Source organism: Primulina eburnea, chromosome 1 (genome assembly GCF_022965805.1).
Source record: "Primulina eburnea isolate SZY01 chromosome 1, ASM2296580v1, whole genome shotgun sequence".
NCBI lineage: Eukaryota > Viridiplantae > Streptophyta > Magnoliopsida > Lamiales > Gesneriaceae > Primulina > Primulina eburnea.
The window spans coordinates 8430030-8455035 of NC_133101.1; the positions used below are offsets into that span (position 1 = coordinate 8430030).

General features: G+C 36.1%; 3 protein-coding genes across 3 annotated transcripts; 1 reads left to right on the forward strand and 2 right to left on the reverse strand.

Moving 5' to 3' along the window:
- Positions 1–166: 166 nt before the first annotated feature.
- On the reverse strand, positions 167–3925 carry LOC140826127 (uncharacterized). Its single transcript, XM_073188277.1, has 4 exons — positions 3849–3925; positions 3379–3408; positions 941–2578; positions 167–648 (listed from the first exon to the last, which is right to left on the reverse strand). Coding segments are annotated over exons 2-4 (2046 nt in total). The 5' UTR covers positions 3380–3408; positions 3849–3925; the 3' UTR covers positions 167–241.
- A 6146-nt stretch (positions 3926–10071) lies between these two features.
- On the forward strand, positions 10072–13625 carry LOC140826144 (probable inactive receptor kinase At4g23740). Its single transcript, XM_073188300.1, has 3 exons — positions 10072–10461; positions 10975–12233; positions 12685–13625. Exons 2-3 carry the CDS (start codon positions 11030–11032, stop codon positions 13341–13343), a joined length of 1863 nt encoding a protein of 620 aa, XP_073044401.1. The 5' UTR covers positions 10072–10461; positions 10975–11029; the 3' UTR covers positions 13344–13625.
- A 7344-nt stretch (positions 13626–20969) lies between these two features.
- Positions 20970–24221, reverse strand: LOC140803420 (uncharacterized). Its single transcript, XM_073159296.1, has 2 exons — positions 22784–24221; positions 20970–22453 (listed from the first exon to the last, which is right to left on the reverse strand). Exons 1-2 carry the CDS (start codon positions 24219–24221, stop codon positions 20970–20972), a joined length of 2922 nt encoding a protein of 973 aa, XP_073015397.1.
- Positions 24222–25006: the final 785 nt, after the last annotated feature.

The window sequence follows — 25006 nt, forward strand, 5'->3', positions numbered from 1 at the left end:
AGGATTGCTGCATTCGAGTTTCATACTGTGCCCTTGAATAACTATGACCACGAAAAGGTTTTGACTAAAAGTGCCGGGACAAAATTGCTTGGATATGACATACGTGTGCGTTTATTGTTGCACCTAAACACCCGAAACTCTTCTATCTCGCCGCTAACTATTGTCCTTATTACTTAAAACCAGAAAGCAACGCATATGTAACTCGACAATATAGCTCAGATGCGTGGAAACTCTTCACGTGTTACAAGTTGAAAATATGATCATTCGCACCAAATATAGCAGCACTAAACTGCCTTGTGTTTAAATCTCCACCTTCCAGAACTGAACCGAACCGGTCAAGCCATTGAACCGGGCTAGGAATTTCAGTCTCCTCCACCCACTCTGAAGTCATATCCAAGTCATCTAGTTGAAGAGGATCTGCTTCTGAAGAATTTGATCTCAAATACTTTTCCAACTTCAGATTATAATTTACGTAAACCAAGTCGTTTAATGTTTCCTTATCGATCTTGTTTCTTTTTTCAGAATGGATTTGCTGAAATGTGCTCCATTGCCTCTCAAAAGTCGTAGTGCTGCAGACTTGACTGAGTATTCGTATTGCCACTCGTTGCAACGTGGATGCAGCATCACCAAATTGCTCCCACCATATTCCTACACATCGCACCAAGATTCATTTGAATTTGGAGAAGTTTAACATAACGGACTGGTAATGGTATAAATCTAGTGAATAGAACACACTATACATGGGTCACGTGGTTCGGTATAAATACCTACATCCACTGGACGATGGCCAAAGAGCTAAAACTCTTAAAATATTAGGATACAATCATTAATCCTGAATAAAACTGATAACGTAATGGGATAAACATGGCAGGAAATTTTTATCTAATCATATCAATATATATCATATCAGTCGTAATTTTAAATTCTATCTAGCACTTACCAGGTGAAACAGAGTCAATTGCCTCCTTAGCAAGGTTACAACCAAACATCCCACTTTTCCTTGAAAATAGAATAATCTGGTTTGTCATATCTCGCCTTAAATCGGGAGTGGGAAGAAGCTTTTCAAGAACTCTGTAAAATTCTTCTTTGATAGATCCAATAAACTTGATCTCCGGATTATACTGGATGCTTGGGTTCAGAAAGGCGGCAGCTGAATGCAGAGGAGAATGGAGATGGTTTTGCCACTTCTTATCGACTATGTCCACAAGCGTCTTGCATTTGATCTCGTCCATAATGTAATATGTCCTTATAGAATCCTTAGCTCGGGTCATCAGCTCGTAAATGAAACCCACAGAAGGCTTTCCTCCCGACACTTCCCTCAAAACTTTCAAGAACGGCTCAGATACAGCAACGCTTTCTTCTACTGCTCTCCAGAACTCGTTATCATCTATGATTCCGATGCAAGTTGCAGCTTGAGGCTTATTTGAGTATGTCGAATTTGCAGACAATTCTGGGCTATTGAACATATGTTTCAATCTTGATTTCTGCTTCAACACAGACTGTAAGGATAGAAAGTTTGAAACAAACTTGGTAATGCCACTCCTGATGATTTCTTGTCCTCCAGTGAACTTTTTCATCAGATCAAGCATCAATGAATTGTTGTATACGAACTTCGAAACAGCTTGCGCTTGTAAAATACACCGGTTGATCCAATCCACTTTACAAAGCTCCTCCAAGATCCCATTCATGCAATGTGAGGCACAGGGGGTCACGAAGATAGTTCCATAACTCTGTATTATGTGGTTGGCTAACCCAGGACAATTCAGAGAATTATCCATAACTATCTGCACTACATTTTCTGGGCCTACATCTTGAATAATAGAGTCAAATAAATCAGAGAGATACTTGATATTTTTATAATAAGAAGACACATCAACGGACTTGTGGAAAAACGTTCTAGAGGGGGATGAAACTAAGAAATTAATCAGAGCCCTTGATTTGTTATCCGTCCATGTTTCTGCAATTATAGTACAACCTGTCATACCCCATTCCCGCTCACTATCTTTCGAATGGAAAGTCATTTCAGATTTGATCTTCTCTAACCAAGCTGTTTTCAAGGTTTCAGCAGATGGGGCTAAAAATCCGTTCCCGCACTTTCTTACAGCACCGAACATTTGCTGATAAGACGAGGAACGAGCTACACTGAAGTCCAATTTATTTTCAAAAAAGAAAAGGGCAACGCTTCTCTCTGCATTTTCTTGGTCATTTCTTGAAGAAGAGCTAGGCGAAGTGACAGAAGGGAATACTTTACCCATCACAGGCACTACTTCAGCAGCCACCATAGCCTTTCCAGTAGATACACAGACAGCCACCGGAGATGTAACCTCTGGCATCTTTTGCCTTTTAACAATTGAAGTTTCTTTATCATCTTCTTTCAAGGATAGGATTTCCCTCACTCTATCACTTACATCATCCCTAACTTTTGTGCAGGGGTTTACACCTTTACTAGGAAGTCTAGACAAATGATGTTTTAGCCTACTAATGCCGCCATTGAGTATTCTATCACAAAACTTGCATCTCACCTTGTTTCCTTCCAACCTGTCAGCATATTCCCAGCAAGCATCTTTTTCTCTAACCACTGCCAGAAAGAAAATGAAAAATCAGTCCCTAGTCAAACCGGTCGTAAAATTGGTATTTGAAACTATTGATTACTGCATTGTAATTGCATTCTTACAACAAGTGTTCTGAATAAATAAAGTGATCACATTGGAAACAAATAGCCAACTTGATCAAGAACCTCAAATATCCTTATTATGACAACCTATTCTTCGGTGGCTAACTTCTTTGGGGGCAAAGCCTTAGAATAGGACTTTAGCCTTAGTAAGAACAAGATAAGGCATGTCCCGAGGCAAGTCAGGTCTTAGCCTGAATGATACTCAACTCATCAAAGCAGCTTTGATTAAATCCATTAAAATTTCAAGTCCCTTTCAAGAAACATATCTGCACACTCTTATACTGCAGAAGTAGCCAACTTAAACAGCAAGATCAAATTTTTAGTAGAAATTTCTGGTGGTTGTATTGTAAGGACAGACATCTACCGATATACCAAAACTATAGCTAGTGATAAATCAGCAACTCAAATTTCTACACCTTAAAATAGTCCAATCACCAGTTTCAATCAATGTATCACCTACGTAGCCATATAGAACAGCAGGAGAATTTGTTGCTCCCGAATCGTTATTGTGTACACTCATAACTTGAAGAACCGCAACCAATAAGCAGGACTATCATGTATAATACTGACCAGTCCAATGAGCAGGACTCGGCAGATGAAAAATGCAATTAAATATGAATGATAAAACATGATAATCAAGTAAAACCGTTTATATAACAACAATTCAATGAAGTTCAAGTTGTGAAGCAAAATTCACCACTCACTTGTTATAGAAATGCCCAGCTGATGATCACCTGAAACAGTGTTTAAAAAGTTAAAAAAAATTAAATTAAATTAAACTAAAAAAACATCCAAAATGAGTAAGAAATATTATCCATAACAGTAAATAATCATATCCCCAAACACCCATTTCCACAATTTTCAATCACCGACTCAATAAATTCGCTTTCTTTACCCCAAAAAACACACGCACGCACGCACACAAAATCATCTAACACTAGAAACAAAATTGAGTCCAATTATTTTTTTACTACAAGTATGGTTTAACAGCTAAAATCTATAATCTGAGAAATTTCAAAGGGCTGCAATTTGTTGTTTCTGCGATGAATCCACAGCCCAATTTTTATTACGCAATTAATTGATTTAAGATATTTTCAAAACTTAGTCAAAATTTGATAGTATTTTGGAAGCAGAACAGCGAGAAATTGAGGAAATGGGAAGAATAAAAGCTTACGGAGAGATGCTCGGAGGTCTTGGGGATCTGGAAACTCGCTTGAGTTCTCGCGATAATTTGGCGATTTTTTTACATACATATTTCGTTATTTACCAATTTTCATTTATTATTATATATTTTTTATTTTATTATTAATTTTAAATTAAAAAAAAAACTTATCTTCTCGTTCACATTTTTTATCATAAAGTTTTATTCTAAGTCGTATTTGTTTGAGTTCGGGTCAATGTATTATAAGTTCTACTATTCGACAAACGCTACCAAGAGCTCGGCTCGATAAACTTTGTTTGGAGCTCAGATGTTTAGACATTTCTAACTTGTGAGACTTTTTCTCGAATAGAAAATAACTTAAATTATGTGCAATGTCTTAAGCTCTTACTTGCATCACTTTTGAGTCGTACATTTCTGTGTATGGACACCCCTAGTCTGGAGTAATTAGGATAGAACCGGATTTTGGCTAGATTGAAGATTTAATATGCATAGAAAAGAAGGGTTTTGCTTGGGGAAAGACCAGACTTGCTTACAATTTATAAAGGCATCAATAAATTAAAATTTTTAATATATATTAACCATGTTTGACATGCATATATTACCTTTTGATGTTAATTACAATTTGACCAGAAACAGTTTTAATAAAATATAATAATATGTGTATTTTTTTAATCTAAATATTTATTAAATTTAGAGTTGGTCTTAGACGATCTCACGACGAGTCAACCCTACCGATATTCACAATAAAAAAATACGTAATATTTTTACTATAAAAAGTAATATTTTTTCATGGATGGCCCAAATAAGATATCCGTCTCACAAAATACGACCCGTGAGACCGTCAGACATAAGTTTTTGCCTTGAATTTTTAGTAAAAATAAGGTTAGAATTGTAATCTCGTGTTTGGTCATACCAACTTATCAATGACGTTATTATGATCTGGTACATAACATGTCTCCGAACAACTCAAATTGCAAGATATACCGATGAAAAAGAAACATAAAATCCAACCATTTCCACATGATAAATAATTTTTGAGTATCCAGTGGTTGATGCGAATGATAAGTTTCGGTGTTTGATTCAAGTTTTACAATAATCAAAATTAAAATATAGTTTTGTTATTGAACCCAGTCTCGTGCCACTATTAATAGAAAAAAAAGGCAAAATCTTGTGTGAGACTGTCTCACGGGTCGTATTTGTGAGACGGATATCTTATTTGGGTTATCCATGGAAAAATTATTACTTTTTTATGCTAAGAGTATTACTTTTATTGTGAATATGGGTAGGGTTGATCCGTCTCACAGATTAATATCCGTGAGATGATCTCATTTGAGACCGAGTCTAGAAAAAATGGGTACAGTCTGGTTTTTTAACGGAGGGTAGGGTTACAAGATTAAATTACATATTTAAGGGAGAGAAAGAACAAAATATCACTTATCAAGAGTAGTTAGACCATCTCCAACCCACTGCACCACATTCTGCACTACATTCTGCACTACAATAGTGTAACACTAAATTCATCTCCAACCTATCTACACTACATTCTACACTAAAAAAGAATATTCTCAGAATATTCTTATAATATTAATTTTAATTCAATAATAACTATTTATAATTCCATTACACAATTATACATAATAAATATAATTATATTATTTCATTATTTATTAGAAAATTGATTAATTATTTATATTCATTATTTATTAGAAAATCGATTAATTATTTTATATACATAAAATAATTATTTAATGATACAAATATTTTATTTCAATATAATCTTTGAAAACGATATATATATAAGTTAAAAAAACATTGAAAATGATACAAATATTTATTTTAAGAAATAAATACGATATAAGCACAATATTAAACATTAGAATTACTATATTCTTCCCATAAGTGCTCAATTAACGCATTATGGTGATCTCATCCTTGTAACATCCGTAGGATTAGATTTCGGTAATCTCATCCGACGGATGGTACACAGATGAGATTTTGGTTTACCAATTACTAAATATCATTTAATAATTTTATTGTTTGTATCATAATTTTTTTGTTTGTTTTGTTGTTGTTTTTAAAATTATTTCGTATTATGTTGTAAAATGTATCATTTTAATGTACTAGTAATATAATTTGGTTGTTTATTAAATTAATTTAAAATCTATTTAATTTTAAAAAAAAAGTTTTAAAAAAATAAAATTAAAATTTAGTTACAAGGGAAATTATTTTAAAATTTTAAAAAATAAAAATATTATTATAAATTAATATAATAATTATTAAATATTTATATTAATTAAAAACAATTAAAAAAATAAAAATAAAAAAGAAAAGAGATGTTTGTGCTGCGCCACATCTAGAGTTGTATTTAGTGCAACTCCAGTCCAGCACCATTTTTGGTGCTGGATTGGAGTTAAAATCCTTGCTCCACAATGGAGCAACTCCATTGTGGAGCAAGGGTTGGAGATGGTCTTAGCACTAAACAACATGAAATAGTTAGCATGGGACCCTTAAATTTCTTGCGGGCTTATTTGAATTTTTTCAAAAATGTACAGTCCAATTTCTATATATAATTTAATTTTATTATATATTTATATTAATATGATTTTATTGACTAAATATTGCAAAATATACAATATTTTTTAATGAATTAAATAAGAATAAAATATAATTTTTTTTTGTAAACTTGATTTTTTCTAATAATTTCTTAAGATGTACTTAAAAACAGACAAAATTATATATTTAAGATCATAATTTTTTTAAAAAAGATTAATGTGAGATTGTCTCACGTGTCGATTTTGTAAGACTGTTCCTCAACCCGATCTATCAATAACAAAATATTATTTTTATGTAAAAAATATCACTTTTCACTTTACGTATATATACTGTTCCACGGATGTAAATTTGTGTGATCATTTCTCACGTAAAGGTGGTGTATCGTATCGTACCGTACCGAAAAATGCATACTGAATATCGTATAAAAAATTAAGGTGTTGAAATTATTTATACTGATACTGTACCAAATTTTTTTTATATACCGATAATTTTTGTATGTGTAATTAGCTTACTAATTATACCGAAATGTTGCAATATACCGAAATTTTAGTACGGTATCGGTATATAATATTTTATATCGAAAAAATACCTGATTAAAAAAAAATATTAAGTTTATTATTTTAAATTTATATATATTATTTTAGTATTTCGGTATATAACAAAAATTTTGAATTACATATAGTTGTCTTGTCAAAAATTTTGATATATCTAAAATTTCGATAAATTTGATTTTTTTTTTTTTGTTATGGTAATATGATTATGTGGAAAATTTGATATTTTTTTAAAAATCTTTACTCACATAATATATAGTTTTTTTTAAGTCAAACCAAAATAAATTATGTATCTACCTCTGTCATAGATCTGTCCTTTTCTAATTTCTATAATATATCTACTTTACTTATCCTCACATGGTATTAATGCTTCGGATTTCCGAGTGAATTGGTGAATTTCTCAAGTTTTCATTTACTAAATTCATCCTCATACCCATCCCCATACCCATCGGGTATTGCATTTCATCAACATCCCCATACCCATCGGATTACCGGATACCCATACCCTACCCAAATAACCTATTATCATATACAATTGAATTTTTTCAAATTTAAATTGTTTCAGTGAAGTTATGAATATTTAAAAAATTATTTAAATGAACAATAAGAAAAATTATTATTGATAAAAATTTGCAAAGTAAACTTTATATAAAAAAAAAATAACAAAAATATTAAAAATAGTTTATATTAGTTGAACAAAAGTACGCAATTTAACAAAAAAAATTAATTTTCAATTTTTAAAGTCAAACATGGAATAAACTTACCAATGAAGAAGATGATAAATTGAATGAAAAATAAAAGAGCGGTAAAACCTTGAAACGTAAAAGTGAAAGTGAAAGGGAAGAGAAAAGAAAAAATATCGATTTACTTTAATTTGAGAAAATGAATCTTTAATATAAATAAATATAATTACTATATATATACATATATACATACATATATATATATATATATATATAAAAAAAAAAAAAAATCTATTTACTTGGATTTGAGAAAATGAATCTTAATATAAATAAATATAATTAATTATATACATATATACATACACACACATATATATATATATATATATATATATATATATATATATATATATATATATATATATTAATTTAAACGGGTATTCGGGTAGGGCGTTGGGTCGGATTATATCAAACCCGCCTCCATACCCAAACCCGAAATCCCCATACCCGATTACCCAATTTTAATCGGGTCTAAAAATCCCTCCATACCCTCTTTTATTCGGGTCGGTATCGGATCCTCCAACGGGTTCGGAGGAAATTGCCATCCCTAGTTCAGACCAAATCAATCAACTTTTGTTTTTGTTTTTTATTTTTATTTTCCCCCCGAATAATTTATTTATAAATTCAAATCAATTAAAGATAATTACAATAATTCTTGTCTCTCTCTGTTTTCTAAAAAAAACTTTCTCTCTCTCTATCTTTTAGCAATCATATTGTATAAATTAGTACATATTAATATATTATTCGTATTAGTCACTTTCTACATATAAATCTCCTTTTTAAAATTAAAATTCAAGCTATATGTCAAATTGCTTTCAAATTAGTCATAAATTTTTTTGGAAAATAATTTGTTATAAAATCTTTAAAACTTTGAAGTTGAATAAAAAGTCAATAATTAATATCATGTTGAAAATAAGAAACTGAGTGTTGAAAATAAAAATTATAAATATTGAAAATTAGTGTGTGATAATGTAGTAATGATATATTTATTTTTAGATTATTTCCAAAGAAATTTTATAAATAGGTCTCTCAATTTGTGAAGAAAAGCACAATTGAGTAGAGAAAATTTTATGAAGTGTGTGGTTTAATATATTTTGTGAGTTTGAGATTTTTACTTTTTACCATAAATTGTTATTTTTAACATATCATATATTCTTTTTATTTATAACTTAGGTTGGAGAGCAATACTCACTCGTATAAAAATATGCACGAGAACATAACATACATATTGAGTATCTATACGATTTAAAAAAATTGAATTATACATATATAACTTTCAGTAAACCGACAATTTTTATAAGTTCTTTACGACGATGATATACATAATTCACTCCTCCCACTCAAAAACCAAAAATACAGTATTTTTCTCTTAGAAGTAAATCAGTCCACCATTATAATAATCGGTTGCACATGGTGAATTAATAAAAAGATTCAACCTCCTATCCAACTCAGACGATAAATCGTATATTTAATGACAAAAACTTATGTGAAACAATCTCATGGGTCATGTTTGTGAGACAAAACTCTTATTTGGATAATCCATGAAAAAAATTATTTTTTATGCTAAAAGTATTAATTTTTATTGTGAATATGAATAGGGTTGACCCGTCTCATATATTAGGATCTGTGAGACGCTCTTACACGAGACCCATTCTTCTTTAACTAAGTAATTAGTTTTTCTTTCCTTGTTGCTTTTTTTAAAATTGCATTACTATTGCATTATCATAATTAAATTAAATTTTAATTTCTGAAATCTCATAAAATTCATAATGTCCCTTCCAGTTAATAATTATAATCTCTAAATAAAAAATGTCAGGCAAAAATACCAAATATTGGTGGTATTTTAAAATTATTTACATAATTAAATAACATAGAAGTATCACATATGATAAACTAGTAAAATTGAATTTTTCCTTTATAGAAAATTAGCTAAAAGATTTATAATCAGATGGTTCAGTAATATGTAATTTGATATTGATTCGAAGCTCAATTATATCAAATCTTAATCATAATTAAAAATGAGAGATAATTTGGTTAGTGTCGGTAGAAAAAAATTAGGCAAAAACTTGTGTGAGACGGTCTCACGAGTCGTATTTATGAGATAGATCTTTTATTTGGATCATCAAAGAAAAAATATCACTTTTTATACTAAAATATATTACTTTTTATTATGAATATTAGTAGTGTTGACTCACGACAAATAAATATTCATGAGATTGTCTCATAAGAGACCTACTCAAAAAATTAATGTCACGTCTAATTTCATAATAAATGTAAAATCAAATATATATATATATATATATATATATATATATTTTATTTGAAGTTGTTACAGTAAATAATATTAGGTGGACTAGATCTGGAAAAAATTGACACTGATTATTTAATTTAATAGTCTTCATTTTCTTCTCTGCAGTAGCTGGTAGCCATTACGATACAGCACGTGCAGTTCCCATTCCTCCCGCGCCATATAAACAAACAACTCCCCTTTGCATTCTGAGAAGTAATCATTTATTGCCTTGTCCCCTCAGTACCACCCACCCTCCCACCATTTCCGCTCCCCCAAGCAAGAAATCACCCCTTTTCTTTATCACCAACCGGAGTGTTTGGATTCTTGTGTTTGGTGTTTATGTAACTCGATTTTACGTTTACTGATGGGTTCTTTTTGAATCCTTTGGATGTGTTGTTCTTGAATTGGAACTTTCGCTGTATAGAGTTTCAGATTTCTTGGTTGGTGACATCGGCTGAGAGGGGATTTATTTGATCACTGGCTTGAAGGTACGTTTTGGATTTCAGTGTCGTTTTTGGGAGATTCAGACGTAGGATGGTGAAGTTTAGTTGTGATTTTCGAAAAGTTTTGAGTTTTAATCCAATCTATGTCGCCCAACAGCTACATTTCAGCATGTTTCTGCAGATTATGCTTCGTTTGTTTGTTATGAGATTCGTTCTTTGATTTGTTATGAAAGATTGAAGATTTAGAAAATAAAGAATGAATTAGTGTTACGTACAGTTTTGTCAAAGTCTGGCAGAAAGAAACAAATAAAAGTTGGATGAACAGTGTGTCTAGAGTCAGTGAAGGTGGGAAGAAAAAGATCTGTGTAATTTTTTATTCAATTTATTAAATTTTTTCTTTTGAGACGTTACTAATTAATTTGGTTTGTTGACCTAACATGTCTGTGGAATTTTCTACACGTGGGGCTACATTCTTGATAAATATTCATTATGTAATAATATTTGGTAATGCTGGTTCGTTTTTTAATTTGGAGTTTTTTTTGTTCTGAAATGATGTAGTGATGGCAGATAATGGGAATATTGTGTGAGGCTATTTTGACTTGTAAGAGAAGGAATGGGCATCAAGATTATTTTTTTAGCAATTTTAGTATTTGGTACACTGTACTTATTAGCAAGAGCTGAACCTATTGAAGATAAACGGGCGTTGCTGGATTTTATTGATAACATTAATCATGTTCGTAAGGTGAATTGGGATGAGAGAACTTCTGTATGCTCTAACTGGACTGGAATAACATGTAATCATGATAATTCGAGAGTCATAGCGGTTCGCTTGCCTGCTAGTGGATTCAAAGGCAGCATTCCTTTGAACACACTTGGCCGGTTATCGGGGCTTCAGATCTTGAGTCTTAAATCAAATGGTATTAGTGGGACGTTTCCTTCTGATGTTTTGAAGCTCGGGAACTTGACGAGTCTTTATCTCCAGTTCAATAATTTGCGGGGTCCTTTGCCGATGGATTTTTCGGTTTGGAAGAACCTTTCTGTGTTGAACTTGTCCAACAATGCTTTCAATGGGAGTGTTCCATTCTCCCTTTTGAATTTGACTCAATTGGTAGTTCTGAATCTTTCCAATAACTCGCTTTCTGGCGATATTCCTGATCTGAACATCCCGACTCTGCAAGTGTTGGATCTGTCATATAATAATCTTACAGGAGTTGTACCTCAATCCCTCAAGAGATTTCCAAGTTCTGCCTTTCTTGGTAATTTAATTTCACCAGAGAATCCGATCCCTCCGGCTCTTCCACCAACAATTCCACCAAAGAAACATAAGTCAAAACTCAGTCAATCGACCTTTCTGGGTATCATTTTAGGCAGTTGTGCACTAGCATTTGTGTTAATTGCCTTGCTACTAATTGTTTCCCACACAAAGAAGCGAAAAAAGAAACCAACCACCGAGGCTTCCCATAAGAAAGAGAAAACTGTTTCCGAGCGTCAAGGGAATGGTGGCCGGCTAACATTTTTTGAGGGGTGCAATCTTGCATTTGACCTTGAAGATTTGTTGAGGGCTTCGGCCGAGGTTCTTGGGAAGGGAACATTTGGTACTACGTATAAAGCAGCATTAGAGGATGCAACAACAGTAGCAGTAAAGAGATTAAAGGAGGTTATTGTTGGAAAAAAGGACTTTGAGCAACATATGAAGATTGTTGGAAATATGAGGCATGAAAATGTGGCTCCATTAAGGGCTTACTACTATTCCAAGGATGAAAAGCTTGTGGTATATGATTACTACAATCAGGGAAGCGTGTCGGCATTGCTACATGGTATGCTGTTTTTAACTTATTGTGTTCGTCATTATGGTGGCATTATTGGTTCCTTGATTCACTTGCAAAAGGGCAGATTTTTTTTTATATAGAAGCTAGATTCTAGTGCCAGCTTGAAATAAAATTTGGATTTTTTGACACATTGTTGGTTTCATGTGCTAGAAATAATAGCTGTAATGAGATCATCCTAGATTTGAGATGTATGTAATGAATAGGAGAAATATAGTGAAGAGAATGCAATACAAATACACTGAAGGAACACTTCCATATAGGATTTACGCATGATAAAAGATGGGCAAACTAATGACACTCTTGTTGATATTTCTCATCTCCTCTACGCAGAGGTGACATAGATTGGAATAATATGGCTGGAAAATCTTTCTAATTATAAAATCGCATCACTGTTACATTAATGTTGGCCAATAAAACTGACAAATGTATGAGTTTGCAGCAAAACGAGGTGAGAACCGGATCCCTTTAGATTGGGAAACTCGACTCAAGATAGCAATCGGTGCAGCAAGAGGCATAGCTCACATCCACTCGCAAACTGGTGGGAAGCTCACACACGGAAACATAAAGGCCTCTAATATTTTCATTAACTCCCAACAGTATGGTTGTGTTTGTGATCTTGGTTTAGCGACATTAATGAATCCAATCACACCACCAGCAATACGGGCAACAGGGTATCGTGCCCCGGAAGTCACCGACACTCGGAAAGTGACACAGGCATCAGATGTCTATAGCTTCGGAGTTTTCATACTGGAGCTCCTTACCGGGAAATCCCCTGTATATTCATCAGGTGGTGAGGAGATAATCCACCTGGTCAGATGGGTTCATTCTGTTGTTCGTGAGGAATGGACCGGTGAAGTTTTTGATGTTGAGCTCTTGAGGTATCCAAATATAGAGGAAGAAATGGTGTCAATGCTGCAAATAGGCATGAGTTGCGTGGAAAGAATGCCTGAACAGAGGCCAAACATCGAGGATGTGGTTAAAATGGTGGAGGAAATTAGAGGTGCTAATACAGGGAACAGCCCATCTGGTGGAAACAGATCTCCAGCTTCCACTCCACATTTGGCTGAGATTGGACCCTCAAATCAGTTCCAAAACTAGCTTGTTACCTAATTTTTCCTTTTATAGTGAATGGACAAATTATTCAGTAGATATTTTCATGGTTTTGTTATTTGCTCAGTGCTGTGCTTGTATTTGGGGTTCAAAAAGTTGTCAACCTCTAAGTGGAGAGTCATGTATGTCTAGGTCGAGTATTTTGTCCGATTAGCTGTAAGCCGACGCAATTTTTTACAGGAGTTAATGAGGGACAAATAATTGTCTTGCTAAGAGAACGACAGTGATACAACATTTGATCGAATGATTTAATCGATCTAAGTTGTATAATTATTATTACTTATATATTTGATAAAACAAATGCTGTCATGCTTAGATTATGTTTTATGAAGTAAAAATGTTTCCACGGTTTGGTATTTGTGTTCTACTGACGTTTTTCTACAGCATGTGATTAATATGATTTTGTTCCAGCAAATGCTTACTACTAATTATGCAAATTATGATAGTGGAACGATTACTGGTAAAAAAAGACTAGCAAGCTACTCGTAAGAATTGATGACATGAGAATAGCATATGTGATATCTATATGTGTTAATGGACATCTTCATGTTCTTACCGATGAAACATGACGTTGACATCACATATGTCAATCTCAAACTCGAGCAGTCTTTATCCTTATATTAGACGGTTGAATCGACTAAGAACCAGTTTAGAATATACAATAAGTTTCTTAACTAGTTTCATTATCTTACACGTTGAGAGACGTACCTTATGATACTTGTTAAGTATTCAAAGATTTTATATATGCTCTTTGCATGGATATACCGATAAATTAAATGTCATAATCTGATAAAATCGTAAAATTTTATTAAAATAAAGACCCAAGCCACAAGTTGACTCGTAGATTGAAAAATTCACATCTAACAAGATGTTATGTTGCTTGATATCAAAATGAAGGATCTGTTCGCCACATCCCACTTGAAGATTTTCGATCCCTTTGGCTATTCCCAGAACTATATCCTGAAGTCTCATCAAACCAAGGGGATTTATCTTACGGCCCTCTTGGAAGATGAACTTCTCTAGTGATTCGTTTGGTAGAAATTCGCAAATGAGAGCTCGTTTAAATCCATCAGCACAAAAGCCCACCAAGCGGTGATGAATTTTTCCAATTGTACCAATTTCATTTATGAATTCCTCACCATTTCCCTGAAAATTATTGAAGACCTTTACCGCAACATAAATTTCATCGGGCAGTATTCCTTTATAAAAATACCATAACTTCCCTGACCCAATTTTTCACCAAACTCATTGGTCATCTTCCTTACATCAGTGTAAGGGAATCTAGTAGGTTTAAGAGCTCTATAATCTACCAAAAAAATTTCAATCTTCTCTTGATTTTCTTTGTCTGTTCTGATTGAACTGTGAAGAAGGTAGAGAGCTGCTAGAATCACTGCAAAAAGAAATTCGCAAATGAGAGCTCGTTTTCCATCTACGTTTTATGATTATTCAGATTCAGACAGTGACTTAATTGTTGAAATAAATTGTGCTTTTTAATATTTTTTGTTATAAAATTCTTTTACCCATGTAGTGTAATTAACTCGTGTGTGTATAGTAAATTATGTTTCTAAAACAACATACTTTGTCATAAATATATAATAAAATCATGTAGGTACTCGTAACAAAATCAGTTTATATAACGACCAAGTAAAACCAAACTGCAATAAATTTTTTTACAATCGATTCAAATCATCTCTCGATTTTTGCCATGTAGTAAACCAAGAAGTCAGTTTTTAAATATCATCTTAGAAAGATTTATTTTGACATTGCAATTGTAGTGACACGAGGGATTGAGTATTTGCACCGAGATTGTGACATCCAGATGCTGCATTTTGACATTAAACCTCAAAATATACTTTCGGATGAACATTTTACCCCGAAAATATCTGATTTCGGGCTTGCCAAATTTTACTCCACGGATAAAAATACTGTTGGATAAATGAAATGATAAAAGAGAAGAGCAGTAAAACAAGTGGGAGTTGTCCCACATTGAAAGATTAGCCTAGGTGAGTCTCTCTCATTAGCTCCTAGTTTGAGGTATGGGTTTCGGCCCCAAGGGGTACCAGAAGTTTTTAGACGGGGGACGACCCTAGTAGTCTAAGTCTCGGTGAATTAAACACACGCGCCCGCCCGGCTCGGTGCGGTGCGGTCTTTGACCAATATTAATCTTTTTGGACCAAGTTTACTTGGAAATTAAATTTTATGGGTTTGGGCCCCAAAGGGTACCAGAAGTTTTTAGACGGGGGACGACCCTAGTAGTCTAAGTCTCGGTGAATTAAACACACACGCGCCCGCCCGGCTCGGTGCGGTGCGGTCTTTGACCAATATTAATCTTTTTGGACCAAGTTTACTTGGAAATTAAATTTTATTGGGAGTACTCGCGCCAAGATGATGCATATGGACAGGAGTATGCGCGCTGGTCTCTGGTTCGGTGGCCAACGAACAGAGTAATGCGCGCGGCAGCGCAGCTTCCCGCGCGCATTGTTGTGCCTAGAGGTCTGCCACGACAGAGTAATGCCGCAAGCGCAGCTTTCCCCGCGCGCATTGTTGTGCCTAGAGGACAGAGAGCTGCACGCGGTCGCGCAGCTCTCGCGCGGATTGCCGCGATGTTCTGCCCAACTGTTGGGCGAGAACAGTAGGTCGCGCGCGGCCGTCGAGTAGTTGTCCGTGCGGCTGCTGCGCAGCGGCGATGTTTCAGAAATTGTGCGCGTCCCCTTGGCATTCAAAGTATCAGTTCTTGACTGATTATGACCAACCAATGTGTTTTGTCGACTAAAGTTGTGTCTCTTCTTCTACGACATCCGGTCCGGAAAGACGCATTTCTTCTATGCAACCGGTGGTCATTTATAAATAATCCTCTACTACATCATTGTTGGGGTTGGAAAATTTGGAGATCTCATATTGTTGCATTTTTCTCTCTTCTACACTTGAAAGTTGTTGCATAACTTTGTTCGTTGCAATCTAGATTTTGTTGTGCTACTACTCTAGATAGGAGTCGTTGTATCTTAGGGACGATTGTTGTTAACGTAAAGCACTTGTATACGGGCAATATCGTCTTGCGGATAAAGGATTTATCCTTGCCTCGACTTAAAGACTAGTTGTTGTTTCCAAAATTTCGAGAAGGACACAAGGTACTAACAACAAATACAGCCACCCTCACTGCCATTCGTGGCACGATAGGATATGTGGCTCCGAAATTGATCCATGGAAGTGTTGGTGGAGTCCCTTACAAAGCCGATGCCTATAGCTTTGGAATGCTGCTAATGGAAATGATCGGCCTAAAGAGAGACTTGGCAGCGATGGATCATATATACTTCCAGCCAGCATTTTCCACACTGGATTTATGTTTGTTTCAACAAGGTCGAGATATTGAGATTGGAAATGGTGATGAGAATGAAAATAAAATTGTGAGGAGGATGACAATAGTCGCATTATAGTGAATCCAACTAAATCCAGGAGATCGACCCTCGATGAGAAACAAATTCAACTGATTCAATGGCCTTGCTGGTTGATGATCTTTCGAGAGGTCAGTAAATTTAAGGACATCTCTTTTCTTGTTCAAGAATCTTGCGTAGATGCTCATGAAGTTGGGAATGATACTATTATGCATTTGGGTAGTAAAATAACTTGAAGTTGCATATATGGACTTGGACAATCCTCCCCTCGAGCTAGCTTTTGGGGTTAGTTAGGTAAGAGTCATAATCTTAACATGATATCAGAGCTCAGGTTTCACCGTTATGTGTTGGACCACCCATTTTGCCCATTAGTGGGTCATTTGTAAACTTTACATTCCAGATATTCATTCCTGGGTGAGGGGGTGTGTTAGTTGTACCACATCGATTAGATAAATTCTCCGAGAGTTAAATATATGAACTTGAACAATCATCCTCTTGATCTAGCTTTTAAGGTAGAGTTAAATCCAAATCTCCTCCTAATATATTGAACTATTCCGAATGGAAGTAATGTGTCTATACACCTTTGAGACAATTTGGGATGGGACATGAATTGATTTATTGAATAATTGTAGTGACGACGTGACTCTTGGATTAGATGTTTCCTCGAAATTTTGCTATCAAACTTTGCATGTATATCACGAGACACATTTTAAATACAAAAATAGTCAGATTTGAAGTGTTTATGTGAAGTGGGAAATTAAAATAATTTATCGAAGTATCATTTTAGTTATCGAATTTTTATATGTTATATCACTTGGGGAAATCGATGATATTTATGATATTACATGTTTTGTATATCGAAATAATTTTTGTTTGAGTGTTATACTTATTTTGCTAAAAAAGCGATCAAAATACTACACTTATTGTTCTTGTTGTTATACTGTATATTGCCGGATATTTATAATATATTCTTTTTTTGGATGCTGATTGAGGGGGGGACACCCACGGCTATCGCCTATCGTATAGCTATTTTCCTCCAAGTTCCTACTCCCCGCTTGTCTTTGTCCAAGATGTTGAAAAGTGCTGTTGGGGGAGATGAGATAGCTCTGCATCCTCTATTGAATTTCAGTGCTTCGGTGGCTAAGAAGTCAGCAGCTTTATTCCGTTCCCTGAATATATGTTGAACTTTAACTTCCCATTCTCTAGCAAGGAGGCTACTACACCTGGACATCAAATTGATTACTGGTGAGCAGGGTGATCCCTCGTTTTTCAACCATTTGACTATCATCTCTGAGTCAACTCCTAGCAAGAGTCGTCTGTGCCCTGAGTTCCATGCTAACTCTAGCCCCTTATAGACAGCCCAAAGTTCTGCTTCCTCACTCGAGCAGTACCCAATATTGTGCATGAAGCCTATCAGCCAATTGCCATACTCGTCGCGAATTAAACCTCCTCCCCCTGTCATTAGGATTCCTTGTTTACAGCACCCATCCACATTTAAAGATACCCATCTAGGGGTGAGCAAGATTCCGGTTAAACCGAATTAACCGACCGAACCGAGCTAATTCGGAAATTCGGTTCGGTTATTTCGGAAATTCGGTTTTCAAATTAAAAAAATTCGGTTATATCGGTTAATTCGGTTCGGTTACGGTTTTCAAAATTTTAAAATCGGTTAACCGAATTAACCGATATAATAAATATTATTATTTAATAAAAAAATTATTTATCAATTTTTATAAATATTTTAATTTTTAGTTTTAAATTCGATATAATATGTATTAAATGTGTTCAAATAAAACTTATACATTTGTGATGTGTGTGATTTTATGTTTTTATGCATTTGTGTAAAGTGTAGTGTTAAAAAAAATTATATATATAATTAAAGTTAAATCACAATTTTTTTTTATAAACTAATCGGTTAATTCGGTCACCGACCGAAATAACCGATTTTAATTCGGTTCGGTTTTCATCGGTTATGAAAATTAATTCGGTCGGTTCGGTTATGGCTAAATATTTCGGTTCGGTTCGGTTATGGCTAATTCGGTTCGGTCGGTAACCGAATTAACCGAATGCTCACCCCTATACCCATCCACTAGGTGGGGGTATCCATCTCAACATGCGGTTCTCGTACTCCACTTCTTGACTTGGAATCACCTTTTTTGACTTGAAGGCTGCTTTTGTTTCCCAGACTTTGTTCTTTATCCATGCCACTTTAGCTCCCAGATTTATTGTCTTCTCCTTGAATACATAATCGTTGCGCCACTTCCACATACACCATAAGGTAATTGCGAAGATGATATTCCCGTCCTTCGGCAGGATGCTGTGTTGCTCTTGGGATAAGTTTGTTACTAGCCACTTATCAAAACTAAGTTTCATGGAGTTTCGGCCAATTAGCTCAGGCTTGATGGTGCCCCATACTCTTCTTGCATTGACACACTTACGGAATATGTGATCAACATCTTCAAGGTGATTCTCACATAATTTGCAATTTCCATTAGTGGTGAACCCTCTTCTTGCCCTTTCCACGTTTCTCATGATTTTACCGTGTCGAACTTGCCAAATAAAGGCTCTTATTCGATATGGTACATCCATCTGCCATATTACTTTCCAGGAGTTGTCTCTCGTTTGATCTATCATGTTGGTAATCAAGTTATAGGCTGAGCTCACTGTGAATTTTCCATTACTGGTACATCCCCAACAGCAGGTGTCGTCCAAGTCTTCCTCATCATTCAGGATAAATGCAGTCAATCTGCTTTGTAAAAGTGTGGGGATCATCCCATTAAGTGCATCCCAGTTCCATCCAACCCCTTTTATCCAGTATTCCTCCACCTTCTTGTGCCTTTCGGTGGAGTTTATATCCCTGAGCAAGGAATTACTCAAAGGTTCGCATCCCAGCCATTTGTCATTCCAGAAGCAAGTAGATTTCCCATTCCTCACCACAGTCTTTATTCCTTTCTCTAAGTATTGCGCAGCCTTGGTAATTCCTCGCCAAGCATTAGACGCCCCTGCTTTGGGTTGGATGGTTCTATTGGTACGGTTGGTATGCATGTATTTTCCTGCCATAACTGTTGCCTATAGACTATCCATATCAACTGTTAATTTCCACCCAAGCTTTGTCATAAATGCAAGGTTCATAGCTTGCAATCTCTTGACTCTGAGGCCACCCATAGATTTTGGATTACATACGGTATCCCATTTAACCAAGTGGCATTTACGCTCTCCATTTTTGCCTCCCCATAAAAAATTTCTGATAGTTTTTTCAATTTCAGAGCATATGCCCACCGGTAGAATACTCGTTTGCATAATAAAAAGTGGGATAGCATTAAGAACTGATTTCACTAGCACTTTGCGTCCCGCGAACGTCAAATACTTAGTCTTCCAGCCCTCGAGTTTGAGTTTCACCCTCTCTAAAACCTGCTTATACAACGTACCTTTGACTCGTCCATGGACCGACGGTACTCCCAGATATCTTCCCAGGTCGTTAGTTAAAGGGATTCCTGACATGTCTGATAGGCTTTTGGCGACTATATCAGGCACGTTTCTAGAGACAAAGATGTGAGACTTCTGGAAAATTAACTCGTTGGCCTGAACATGCGCAGAATCTGTTTAAGCAATCCAGTACAACATGAATCTGGTCTAGGGAGGCTTCGGCAAATAAAACCATGTCATCAGCAAATAGCAGATGAGATAGCTCTGTACCGTGTCGAGATAATCGGATTGATTTCCAAGACCCTTCCCTTACCGCTTGAGTAATTATGTGACTTAATCTCTCAATACATAGGACAAAAATGTAGGGAGATATTGAGTCACCTTGACGTATGCCTCTGCCCAGCTTGATCCAATCCATCTGTTCCCCGTTCCACAGTACCGAAAGTCTAGGGGATTCAATGCAGCTCATGATGTTTCTGACCCAAGCCTGATTGAGCCCGACATCTTCGAGAGTTTCTCGAATAATGTTCCACGAAAGTCTGTCATAGGCTTTCTCAAGATCTATTTTGATGGCCATAAATCCTTTTGCCCCCTTTTTCTTTCTCATGGAATGAAGCACCTCTTGATAGACCAGGATGTTGTCAGAGATCTGGCGACCAGGGACAAAGCTGCTTTGAAAGGGCCCAATAATATCGGGCATGATACTCTTCAGGCGGTTAGTCAAGGTTTTGGTGAGGATCTTGTAGTTAACATTACAGAGGCTGATCAGCCTGAATTGTGTGACATGCTCGGGGTTCTAAACTTTGGGAATTAAAGTCAAGAGTGTATCATTGCTTCCTGTCGGGATCACACCTGACTCAAAGAAATGGAGGGCATATTCACTTAGCGAGTCCCCTACAATATTCCACATTTTTTGATAAAATCCAGCAGGTATACCATCCGGTCCAGGGGCTTTAAACGGTGCCATATCATCTAGGGCCTGTTTCACCTCCTCTGACGAAAAAGGTGCATATAATGCACGGGATTTAGAATCTGCTAGCGGAGGAAAAACACCTCTTTCCAGCGATGTAAGATTACATGTATGATCCGATTGAAAGAGAGTTGAGTAATAATTTTGAATCGTGCTTTTGAGCTTCTCCTCGTCTGTAATCCATTCTCCATTATCGGTTTTTAGTGCTTCAATCTTATTCCTGCTTTTTCTGATGGTAGTGGATGCATGATAGAACTTTGTATTTCTATCTCCCAAAAAAATCCAATCCTCCCTAGACTTTTGGTACCACAAGAGTTCTTCTTGCTCCAGCACTTTATCTAGTTCTTGGCGAAGTTTACGAGCAAGCTTAAGAATTGTGTGTCTAGGTTGATTGCACAGGATTCTTTGGATGCCCTCGATTCGTGCTAACAGATTTTTCTTCTTCTTATGAATGTTCCCGAAGGTGGAGAGGTTCCATTCAGGTAGCACATGGGCCATTGTTGTAACATTGTCGCAGAGAGTCTTACCGGCTTCCCATTTATGATGAATAAGGTCTTTGAATTTACAATGTGTTAGCCAGGCTGCCTGGAATCTGAATATTCCTTTCTTTATGTTAGTTTTGGTGTTTCTCAACTTGACTAGCAGCGGAGTATGGTCTGATTGGATTGGTGGGATATGAGTCACTGTGGCTTCTGGGAATAGTTCCCTCCAATCCATATTACACACCCCTCTGTCTAATCTGGCCCCTTTAAAAGTTGTGCTGTTCAAGCCTCTAGTCCATGTGAAGGTTGGTCCAACAAAGCCAAGGTCAATGAGTCCTTGTTCAAACATCCAATCAGTCATACCCGCACTTCTTGACTGATCACTGCCTCGGTTATAGCTTGTTTCCTGATCAGAGATAGTGCAATTGTAGTCCCCGATAGACATCCATGGACCAATAATATTCAGTTTATCCGCCATGAGATCTTCCCAGAGTTTTTTCCTGAGTGTTGCATTGGGGCTACCGTAGACGATAGATAAATTCCAGGGACTAGAGTTACTTGTTTCAACTCTAGCCAGCACAAATTGGGGGTGGGTGTAGATGGCCTCCAGCATTATTTCTTCTTGCCAGAAAATCCAAATGCCACCACTGAACCCCACGGCTTCAACTCTCAGCCAGTTCTTGTATCCCATCTTCTTGCATATATCGTCGGCGTGGGCTCCTGAGACTCGAGGTTCAAGAAGTCCCAAGATTCTTGGATTGAGTCTCTTGATCATATCTTTGAGGGCACGATTCCATTCAACAGAGGCCGCGCCTTGACAGTTCCAGACTATAAAGTTCATAAAATAATTAGAAATAAAGTACTTGCACCTTAACTGTCAAATGCAAGACCGTCGATCTACCACAAGGGATTGCAGGGCTGTTGGGGCAAATGTGATCCCAACACAGTCTCCTCGACTATTTCCTCGTCACTAATGACATTGTCATGGTCCATTGGTTCATCCTCTACCCGTTTATTATAGCTGGGGGGAGGATCTTGGTGATGCTCGGTGTCATCGTTGCTTCCTAGTAGATCACTGATTTCCAGAGAATCCGTGGTCTGCACTTTGTTGAGCACTTTACGGTAGATGGTCTTGCCCCCTTGAGAGCCTCGAATTACCACATGTTCCTCCGCTGCTGCAGCTTGCCTCGTTCCCCCTTGGTTTTTTTTCCCCTCCCTTCTTATGGTTCAAATTATGATTCTGTTTCTCTGTATTGAAGTTGTGTCCTCCTTCCTTCGCTAACCATTGGTCCTCCTTTAAGTTAGTTTGGACATTAGGCCTTCTTCCCTTTCCATCGAGCTTAGTTACCAGACTTTGGTCGATATCTAATTTGTCAGGCCCTTCCTCATTCAGGCCCAGGTCCATGTCAGCGTTGATATCTTGGCCCAACACCTCAAACATTGACTGGCTCGTGTGGTTTTGATTCTGTTGAGGATTCTCGTAGAAATTGTTGTTTGGAAGCTTTCCATAACCCTCCGTACGTCCTTTTCTATTCTTGTCAAATTTGCGAGAGGATCGCGCTACCATCATCCACGGCCCGAAGTTCTCCGTGATCTCCGCTGGAATTAAGGCTTTCCTTTTGTGGTCATCAGGGTCCCCGCTGCTCTCCCTTCTTTCTCCTCTTACTTCCTCCATGGCGTTATCGGTGTTTTTGGCAGCCTCTTTACCATTGCATTCGCCTTGGCGGTGCCCATAGACTCCACAATCAAAACATATTAAGTGAATACCCTCATACTCGATTTTGCGGACTCTTCTTCTTAACTTAAACTTTGCCAAGAGGGGTTTTGTAATGTCCACCTCTACACACATACGTGCAAACTTGCCTCTGGATACCATGCTAGTTGCCTGATCAACTCTGATGGGTCTACCAATCTTATTTCCAATTTTCATTAGGAACTCTTGGTCATAGTATTCGATCGGGAGACAAGGGAACCTCACCCACACCAGTAGCTTTTCTGTACTGTCCGAGCGTGGGTCAAAATTAGGAGACCATTCTTTAACGATCAAGTAATGGTCCAAAACCATCCACGGGCCTTCATACTTCGCATGCTCATAGTCATCCATAGAATAAAATCTAACTATAAAGTAGTCATTCTCAAGGGCAACTAGATCTATCAGGGACTTTGGCTTCCATAGGGTCTTGATCCTTCGGAGAAGGTAATTATATCCGATTGATCTACCCAATACCTTGACAATCAGTGTTTGGCGCCATGGTGCACGTAATCTATTCTTCTCCTCCTTCGAGAGTTTGATGACTGGGCATCCTTCTTCCTCCTCGTCTTCGCCATAAAAATCATCATCCGAGATGAGTCCGTCTTCATATTGATAGGCGGTCGACTCGCCTGCATTCTTCTTTCCCTTAAGTGCTTCCTTGTACGAAGGTTGGTTCTCAACATCCCATATATTTTGGTGCTCTCTGATCTCTTCTTGATTGTTCTCTGTCATGGGGTTGTCCATGAGCACATCATCGGAGTCGGTCTGATGTGATTCCGATGTTTTTTTGGGTTTCTTCGTGCTTCGTTCAAGGAGATCTGCTTCCTCTTGCGTCCTTGTCATTTTTGCACCTTCAGCATTAGTTGGATTTTTTTTTTCTAACGCTATGCTTGCATTATTGTACTGACAGTGTTATACAATTAACTACTAGCTTTGGAATGCACAGTTCCTGGTAGGGATGTAATCGAGTCGAGTCGAGCCGAACTCTTGAATATTTGAGCTTGGTTTGTTTATAATCGAGCCAAGCTCGAGCTTTATTTAACGAATATATGCATGGCTCACGAGCTTATTCAAGCCTTTATCGAGGCTAAACAAACTTAATAAATATGAATTATACATTTAAATTTTCATTAAATTATTTAAAAGTAAATTATATATGTAAAAGAAAAATATATTATTCTTATTCAAATTTGTAAATTTATTATAATAAATAAATTTAATAGATTTATATATATATTTCATAAATAATATGCAAAATCAATAAATCAAATATCAAAACTATTATTTTTTCATCTAAATGATTACTCATGAACTTACCAACGAACATGTTCACGAGCCGAATATTGTATAGCTTGAGTTTGGTTTGTTTATCTTAACGATCCTCGTTAAACAAGCTCAAACAAGCTTTTATCGAATCGAGATTCGAATAACTCACAAACGGTTTGGTTCGTTTACATCCCTAGTTCCTGACAGCTTCAAATATTTTCCGAGTAACAATTCAAATCCGAACTCGCAAACTTAATTTTGTAATTACCCTTCTAAACGACCCATAACCGTAAAATGAATTTTACGTCAATCTTGTAGTATATATAAACACATTAGATTATGCAATTAAAACAATTTGATCT

Coding starts and splice junctions, on each gene's coding strand:
- LOC140826127 (XM_073188277.1), bottom strand. Junction 649..940: donor AATTGACTCTGTTTCACCTG/GTAAGTGCTAGA, acceptor TGCGATGTGTAG/GAATATGGTGGGAGCAATTT.
- LOC140826144 (XM_073188300.1), top strand. CDS start 11,030: ATGGGCATCAAGATTATTTTTTTAGCAATTTTAGTATTTGGTACACTG. Junction 12,234..12,684: donor CGTGTCGGCATTGCTACATG/GTATGCTGTTTT, acceptor ATGAGTTTGCAG/CAAAACGAGGTGAGAACCGG.
- LOC140803420 (XM_073159296.1), bottom strand. CDS start 24,221: ATGACAAGGACGCAAGAGGAAGCAGATCTCCTTGAACGAAGCACGAAG. Junction 22,454..22,783: donor CAGCAGCGGAGGAACATGTG/GTAATTCGAGGC, acceptor TGAACTTTATAG/TCTGGAACTGTCAAGGCGCG.